This window comes from Podarcis pityusensis (assembly GCF_964106645.2).
Source record: "Podarcis pityusensis genome assembly, contig: HAP1_SCAFFOLD_976, whole genome shotgun sequence".
NCBI lineage: Eukaryota > Metazoa > Chordata > Lepidosauria > Squamata > Lacertidae > Podarcis > Podarcis pityusensis.
Window position 1 is genome coordinate 1 of NW_028293237.1, and position 8991 is coordinate 8991.

An 8991-nucleotide genomic window follows, 5' to 3' on the forward strand; every position below is an offset into this window, starting at 1 on the left:
ACAGTTTCAGGTTAAGAAGGGACCTCTGGAATGAATTAAATTCTTAACCCGAGGTACCACTGTATATATAAGCACCCTCCAGGTGTTGCTAAAATATAACTATTATCCTAATCTTGTGTTGCTTTCGGGTAAATGTAATCAATTGCCACTTTATACCAGGAGTGCTTACCCTGTTTCCCTTCAGGTCTTGGCTTCCCAATTTCTGTTGCTTGTCAGAGGTTATGGGAGTTTTAGCCTTCAACATCTGGAGGGGCATATACTAGGTACCCCTGCTTAAGACATTGATGTCACAGTGTAATAAATGATGCTGTTGCAGCTGTCCTGTATGTGGGCATTGTTGTAGCTGCCCCATACAGATGGTGTAACCTTGACATTCTAATATGGAGCAGCCTGTGAAATTGTGATCACAAGCTTTTGCCTGCTAGTTGCCTGTGTGATGGACAGCTGCTCTAAACCTGTCATTCAAGCTGGTCTTCTGGTCGTACTTACCATAAGGCATTTTGAATTTTAATTGGTGGTAGCTATTGTTGAAACAAGCTGTACAACCTTGTCCGTAACACCCCCCCCCTTTAAAACCCTGTAGACAAATTAAGAAGAAGAAAACTCAGTGCCTGGATGAGCAAGAAATTCCTTTTCGGTTGCGGGAAATAATGAGGAGCCGTGATGAATTAAAGAACCCCAAGAGCAAGAAGAAAAAGAAAAAGGGTAAAAAAGCAGTCTTCATGTTTTTCCAACATACACTATGGACCCAATTCTGATAGCTCAGTTGGTTAGAGCATGGTTCTCATAACACCAAGGTTGGAGGTTCGATCCCCATATGGGACAGCTGCATATTTGTGCATTGCAGGGGGTTGGACTAGATCAGGCATCCCCAACCTTCGGCCCTCCAGAAGTTTTGGACTACAATTCACATCATTCCTGACCACTGGTCCTGTTAGCTAGGGATCATGGGAGTTGTAGGCCAAAACATCTGGAGGGCTGCAGGTTGGGAATGCCTGGACTAGGTGATCCTCAGGGTCCCTTCCAACTCTACAATTCTAGGATTACTGTCTCTTTACCATAATAGCACAATACGTCCCTCTGCAACTTTGAGTTCATTAAGCTTTGGCATGGGGAATTGATCAGTCAGTAACAGCATAACTGTTCTGGATTTGTTTTCGTGAAAACTGGGTGTAAATTTATTAAGGAAATAAATAACTCATTGCCAATCCATTTGTCTTTTGGCAACAACATCCGTTGCCTGCTTATGGCAGAGGGCCAGCAGCTATCTGCTCTAAGGAGTTCTGTAATAATAAACACAATCAATGCAAAAAACACATGCTATATTGGGAAGTTAATGGATTCCAATGTAATTTGATCCTATATTCAGTTGCGGAGCCAGTCCTCCTAGCTAGCACCAGGACTGTGACATTTTGGGGGTGGGGAAATCTAGGGTGGTTGGACATGGTGTGACACCCATTTATGCCCCACAGAAGTATGTTAGACTGCTCTAGCTTGGACCACTGTCAAATAGACATTGTGCTTGTCTATTTTTGTTTTGCAGAGGGCCAGGGAAATAAAGGTTTTTTTGTCTTCATCTTGCTTTATTTCTCTGGGTGCTGTTGGGCACAGTAAGACTGTAATAGTTTGTGTTTTCATCTCAGAGAAGCAACCAGGTCATATACTGGAGGGTGACATACCTGTGCCAAAATTCAAGCGGCGAAAAGGAGAGGGAGATTCTACCTACATCGGGCGCATTGAGCGGGAAACTCAGCATGTGATGTTCCTTACCAAATACCAGCTGCAGCGTGAACCTGAAAAAGAAGAGCCAGTCCCAGAAAAGTCCCAGAGGAAGAAAGAGTAAGCTTGATCCCTTAGGTAAAGGGACCCCTGACCATTAGGTGCAGTCGTAGACTCGGGTTGCAGCGCTCATCTCACTTTATGGGCCAAGGGAGCCGGCGTACAGCTTCCGGGTCATGTGGCCAGCATGACTAAGCCACTTCTGGCGAACCAGAGCAGCGCACGGAAACGCTGTTTACCTTCCCACCGGAGTGGTACCTATTTATCTACTTGCAATTTGACGTGTTTTCAAACTGCTAGGTTGGCAGGAGCAGGGACCGAGCAACGGGAGCTCACCCCGTTGCAGGGATTCGAACTGCCAACCTTCTGATCGGCAAGCCCTAGGCTCTGTGGTTTAACCCACAGTGCCACCCACATCCTTAGTTTGCAGCTAATGTTGGAAACTCAGATATATAAGCTAGGTACCAAATGGCTCCTTAAACCAAGCTTACTGTCATCAAAATGAAATGTCTCATTGCCATTTTGGGGCAAGATGGCTCTAAAGTCTTATTTTTCAAATGATGGGCTGACTGTGATTGATTCTCAGTTAAACATCTGGCTAGTTCAGATGACAACCTTGAGCTAGGGTGAGACCTTTGCGAACTTAAGGAAGAAAAGTCACTTGATCCAGGGACAGCCCACATAGATACTGGCCTATTCCTACCTCTTTTTCTTAATGGTGACACAGACTATTCATAACGTAAGAATATTCTTCACAACTGTGAGCAAGGCAGTGGGGTGGGGTAAGTGAAGACAAGCTGCAACAACAAACTGTTAACGTTCTTCACCGCTCCTGCTCAGGCAGCACAGAAAAAGCATTTTGGTTCCTGAAATTCATTCCAATTGTGTACATAAAATATAACTGATAGAATTCTATGGGATGTGGTATTAGTGTGTGCAAACAGTTCAGATCCAAGGATCCCCAGGCATGCACCTCCAGGTGGTGATGTCAGGCACCATCCTGGCACCCAGACATCTTCATTTGGCCGCAGGTGGCCAATAGCCAGGTACACAATGCCTTTTATTGACACAGTATCTTTGTAGCCCTCTTTGGTCTGATTGGGGCTCTGAATTGTATTCCCTTCATCCTCCGTTGAAATTCATGTGTACAGCTCCTGTTGCGTCCTTTCTTCAACAAAACTTGCTTTCTAGTTTTCAGAAGAAGAAGCTGGATAAAATCCGTAGGAAGAAAGAGGAGAAAAAAGCAGCATTGCTGGAGAAAGACTTTCTCAAAGGTAGGGGAAGTATTTTTCAATGTATGACTCTTCGGCTTTCTTCAGAGTTCCAGAACACCCCAAATCTCTGCTACAGAATTCCAAGGATTTGAAAACCACCACATCTTTCTTGATGTTTCCTGCATGTATATTTTTTTTCCCCAATGGGTGCTTTGAGTGTGCATTTATTTTTGTGGTGGTAGTTCTATCTGGATATTGAGAATTTCATACTGAGGAGAAGGATTGTGGTGTTGACTTATGTTACAACAGGATACACAATTGCTTTGGATTATGGGATTTGTCTGGATCATCATAAGGCTGTAGTCTACTCAGTTCAACTCAAATAGTATCTTTCTTTCTTTGTACTTTATAAAACAAAAACTTGCAGTTTGTGCGGGAACAGAAAGTTGATTTAGCATATCACTGTTTATAGTGATATGTTAAATCATTTGCGTATTATTTATTATCCCGCTCTTCTGGTGCAAAATCCCCACTCAGGGCAGCTTAAAAACACCTAACATTCCATATATATACACACACACACATGCACACATACACATACATACACACACACACAGCCAAGCAGGACTGGAAAATGAATGCACCCTTAAGCTACATGCCATCTGCTGTAGCATCCAGCCATGGAGAGCTGGTGTTAGGAGTTTTTAGCATTGCAAACACTTTCATCAATTGAACCACCAGTCTCTCTGTCAGTTGTTGTTGTTACTCATTAGTCGCTTTCTTAAACAAATGTAATAACAACAAATAAATAAATAACACATGGAGTAAAATCAACATAATGCTGAAACAGAATAAAAACGGAAACTTTTTTGTATTTTTACGACATCCCAAACACTGAAGAAACCAGATAATTAAAAGCCAAAGCCTGGTGGTCTTTGCTATCAAGCAAATCTATTGTCAAGAGGAAGCTTGGTTCCAGCTCCACTTCCAAAGTTTGGACACCTGCTTTTTAGGGCACACCTTTATGTCCAAAGCAACAAATTCCCAGCTGAAATATATAAAAGTGTAATTGCATTGTGCTGAATTTTGTAATAGGGACAGGTACATTTGAATGGGAGCTGAACCGTAGTCTCTGTTGCTGTGTACTGTGGTGATTAACGTACAGGACGGAAAGCCACTTGTTCTTTGCTGTGACATGACAAATTGGAGTGGCTGTGTTGGCCTCTAGACTGGACTTCAGGCTGCTAAATGGGATATTACGGGAGGAGACTATATCTATTTTAGTGCTATCTCCATCTCAATTCAGTCCCTTGGAGCTTACCTCTTTGCCATTCCTTTCAGACTCGGTGAAGTTTGGTGAGGTTGCTGAACAGCCCCCAACAATCACAGCGAAACCTAGAAAGAGTGTTGTCAAAGACAAGGTAAGTTATGTAGCTGCATGAAATTCTATCTCTGTCTTCTAACTTTGCCAGTGACCCTGCTACCTATACAGGAAGTAATTTTACACGATTGGTAGCAAAGCTTGGGAAGAACACCGACTTGGTGTTAGCAATACTATTATCAAACTAGCTGTATCAGAGATTCAGGTATTTCAGGGTTTGTTTGTTTTCTGTAAGCTGGTTCAGTGTTCATGATCATACTCAATCTATAACCTCTTTCCTCTGTGTGCTTCTTTAACTTGAACCAATCTCTCTTACATTCCAGGCCGGCAAGAAGGAGCTTCTGCTGACATCTCTCTTGGGCTCCAGTGGGACACCCTCCACTCCAAAAGTGTTCCACACATCCCTTGCTCGCCAGAGGATCATGCAGGAGGAAAGAGAAAGGGTTGTCCAAGCTTACCGGGACATAAAGAAACGCAAGCAGCAGCAAATGGCTGAAAGTCAGCTTGCTATTGACAAACTAAAGAAGCCTGTCTGAGATGTCAGAGTGCTTCCACTGTGCCAGAAAACAGGAAGAAACATTTTAATACAAGGACAGAGCAGCAGCCAAGATGGCGGTGTATTTAAACGATCCTCTTTTTGGATGACCACATCAAGCCATCTGGACCAGCAAGATTGACTGGTGTTGTACACATTGGGCAATATGGCGGTCGTCTGCTACTTCCAGAAGCAGAGCGAAGTGTATACAGTGGAATTTTTCTAGACTCAACCTTGGAACTTCATGCCTAGTGATCTTAGCAACTTGGGGGTTCTGTAATCTTCTCTTAATTTTCCTCTGGGATTCAGAGTAGAAGGACTAGTATGGGAATGGTCTCGGAGGCAATTACACCGAATAAATATATTTATATTATCCACCGATGCAGCCATTTGGCAGAGGAATGCGGAATGAAAATAGCACCCTGAAAATAATAACAAAGCAAAATGGTCTCATTTGATTTTGAAGGTTATGAAAGGCCCAGTGCTCAGTTATTCCCCCTCTTTCAGCATCAGCGGCAAGTTCTGTTTTTTGCTGCTTACTGTCCAGCGCAACTCTGCATCCATATATTCCCCCACAAAGTTGGAGAAACACATTTCGCTCCCACTCTCAATGCATTGGCACAAAGATAAATAAGATGTGAAAGGAGAACGAGGATTGCCAAGCAAAGCTATTTAGGGTTTAAGATACATTTCTTCCCAGCTTGGTCTTCCTCTTGTGGCTGGAAGGTGGTCAGAAATTGTTCTTCTGTTTAATATTACACTGGTAATATGCACATTTTTCCTATCTACTTCTCTGGCGTTTATCTTCCCGCTGGAGCGGTACCTATTTATCTATTTGCACTTTGATGTGCTTTCAAACTGCTAGGTTGGCAGGAGCAGGGACTGAGCAACAGGAGCTCACCCCGTCGTGGGGATTTGAACTGCTGACCACCTGATCGGCAAGTCCTAGGCTCTGTGGTTTAACCCGCAGCGCCACCCGCGTCCCAGTACATGGGTATATGAGTCTAAAAAGCCTGGGACACAAATTTTCACAGCCATCTAGCAGCTATGGTGGCTCATTTACCAGAAGCAATGTATTTAGTGTTAACTCTGGAAGTGTATACAGTAGTACCTGGGTTCCCGAACGGCTTGGCTCCCGAAAGCCGCAATTGTTCCGGTTTGTGGTGAACGTTTTTCGGAAGCCGAGTGTCCAATGCGGCTTCTGTGGCTTCTGATTGAGTGCAGGAAGCTTCTGCAGCCGATCGGAAGCCGCACTTTGGTTTTTGAATGGTTTCGGGAGTCGAACGGACTCCCGGAACAGATTAAGTTCTAGAACCAAGGTACCACTGTATTCAACGCAAGCTCAACAAGCTTTCTAAAAACACGCTCAAAACATTGGTATATCACTGCCAGTTTTTTATAGTGGGAGTAGATCTCTGTCTCTTGAAAGTTGGACATGCCTGTACTATCTGAAAGCCAAGGAGCATGTGAGTTGCCAGCTTTGAAATATCTTGGGATTATTTTTAGCTGTCCTACTCCACTACCAGATCTGTTGCCTCTTCTCTCCCCGCAGCTAGGAGGCATTGCTGTGTCTCTTCTCTGCTGTCCTGTTCTAGTCGCAAAGAGAGTTATTTTCCCTGCAGTGGGATGAGGCTTCAGAGCAGATAGTGCTCCCTTGTGACTCCCATCCAGTATTGGGATGGAAGTCTCCCAGGAATGGGTTTACCGTCACATAGTGAATTTGAAGGTGCCTTACTGTGGCAGCCTATTCAGGGTGGAACAGAAAGCAAGTCTGCTTTGCAATATTTTAACTGCCCACCATCAAAAGTTTCCAAAACCCCCCAAAATATCAAACTTTTTTTTAAAAAAATGGGATAAATCAAAGTAGGCAAGATCTAAAATGCCTGGGCAAATAGGAAGGTTGTTACTTGGCACTAGAGATCCGACAGTCAGTACCTGGTATACCTCTCTTTGAGGAAGGCATTTCAAAACTGGGACGCCATTACGGAAAAGGCTAAAATACTTAATTCCATCCTGGAATGTGGGGCTGGTGAAGCTAAGAGGGGGGAAAGACCTATGTCATTTCTCTCTTCTCTCCCCTGCTCCCCCCCCCAAAAAAAATATTCTTCAAGGCTTCTAGCTTCTTCAGTCACTCACAAGAGTTAATTGAAAACAGGAGCAATTTACTTCCTCCTAACAAGATTTGCATTAAAACAGCAACAACCCAGTGGGATGTCCTAGTGGGATGTCCCCATAAGTGCAAACAAAGGAGGTTGGGAAAGAGTGGCAGCGGCGTCTTAAAATGTCTAGCACGGGTCTTGTCAGTAGGTGGCAGGATGTGCCCATAAGCAACAGGGAATCCTCTCTTGTCTTTTTATACTAATATAGTGTGGTACAAGTAGCATCCTGTGGGCTGGGAGGAAGGAGACCTCTTCTTGTCACAGCCAAACGGCAGGAAACAACATCCTTGATTTATCAGTAGTGAGGGATGTTCCCACAGCTTCTCTTTGCATCACCTGCAGCCTCCATGCAGAATTGGGCTGCAGTTGCTGGTTTGAACCTTTATGTTCACTGTCTGTGTTCTGGCTGAATCTAAGGGGTTACAATCTGTAATACAGCTATTTACTACACTGTGGTGCTGGTTTAGGCTCTAAGAGTATGGTAATTTTCTCACAAAGCACCTGATCTACATCCGCCACCACTTTTAGCTACCTGTTGCTTGAATCATTTTTATTTTTTTAAGTATATCTTTATGGATTTAAAATAAATACATTTATGGGAAAACAGACAAACAAACAAATAAAGATACAGTCAAATAATGAAGAAGTCAAACAAACAACCACAATATAAGAAACAACAAAATTAGTATAACTAACATCATTTATACTCCCGATACTGAAATCAGTTATAAAACTTATAAAGAAGGAAATTAAAAATAACTTCCAATTAATCTCACTGTACTTTATCAAAATAAAAAAAAATTCTTCCAGTAGCACCTTTAAGACCAACTAAGTTAGTTCTTGGTATGAGCTTTCGTGTGCAAGCACACTTCTTCGTGTGCAAGCACACTTCTTCTGAAGAAGTGTGCTTGCACACGAAAGCTCATACCAAGAACTAACTTAGTTGGTCTTAAAGGTGCTACTGGAAGAATTTTTTTTTATTTTGACTATGGCAGACCAACACGGCTACCTATCTGTAACTGTACTTTATCAGTTACCTTATACCGCACAGTTGCATATTTCTTATATAGTCTCTTTTCATCTCCCTACTAACCTATGTTTATAGAATACAAGGATCAGTCTAGTTCTCCCAAATTGTTGCTTGAATCATTTTGTTTTACTAGCTTTTCACAGCTTATCCCTTGGCTTCTAAAACTCTGGATACAACCAGACTGCTGGGAATGTTACAGTTGCATGTCCTATACAGTCGTACTCAAACAGATGAACACCTTGAGTTTGTTGTGCCTATCACTTTTGCTTGAAAGACAAGTCCTGCACTGACTTCACTGGGAATCGCTAGAGAGAAAGTGTGCAAAAAGAGCATTCAGGATTGCAGTTCTGTTGGAAGATGTCACACAATGTTTAGAGCTGAGTGCATTGAACTGCAAGGTTGTTGCTGTTGTTTAGTCGGTTAGTCATGTCCGACTCTTCGTGACCCCATGGACCAGATCACGCCAGGCACTCCTGTCTTCCACTGCCTCCTGCAGTTTGGTCAAACTCATGCTGGTAGCTTCGAGAACACTGTCCAGCCATCTCGTTCTCTGTCGTCCCCTTCTCCTTGTGCCCTCCATCTTTCCCAACATCAGGGTCTTTTCCAGGGAGTCTTCTCATGAGGTGGCCAAAGTATTGGAGCCTCAGCTTCAGGATCTGTCCTTCCAGTGAACACTCAGAGCTGATTTCCTTAAGAATGGAGAGGTTTGATCTTCTTGCAGTCCATGGGACTCTCAAGAGTCTCCTCCAGCACCATAATTCAAAAGCATTAATTCTTCGGCGATCAGCCTTCTTTATGGTCCAGCTCTCACTTCCATACATCACTACTGGGAAAACCATAGCTTTAACTATACGGACCTTTGTTGGCAAGGTGATGTCTCTGCTTTTTAAGAT

The 8991-nt window shown here is 43.2% G+C and overlaps 1 protein-coding gene across 1 annotated transcript; it reads left to right on the forward strand.

The window, feature by feature from the left end:
- Window positions 1-583: 583 nt before the first annotated feature.
- LOC308469192 (coiled-coil domain-containing protein 137-like) lies at window positions 584-5282 on the forward strand (the record flags this gene model as incomplete). The annotated part of the gene is made up of 5 exons (XM_081024537.1): window positions 584-705; window positions 1644-1839; window positions 2971-3053; window positions 4335-4414; window positions 4698-5282. Coding segments are annotated over 5 exons (694 nt in total), but the record flags the coding sequence as incomplete, so codon positions are not given.
- Window positions 5283-8991: the final 3709 nt, after the last annotated feature.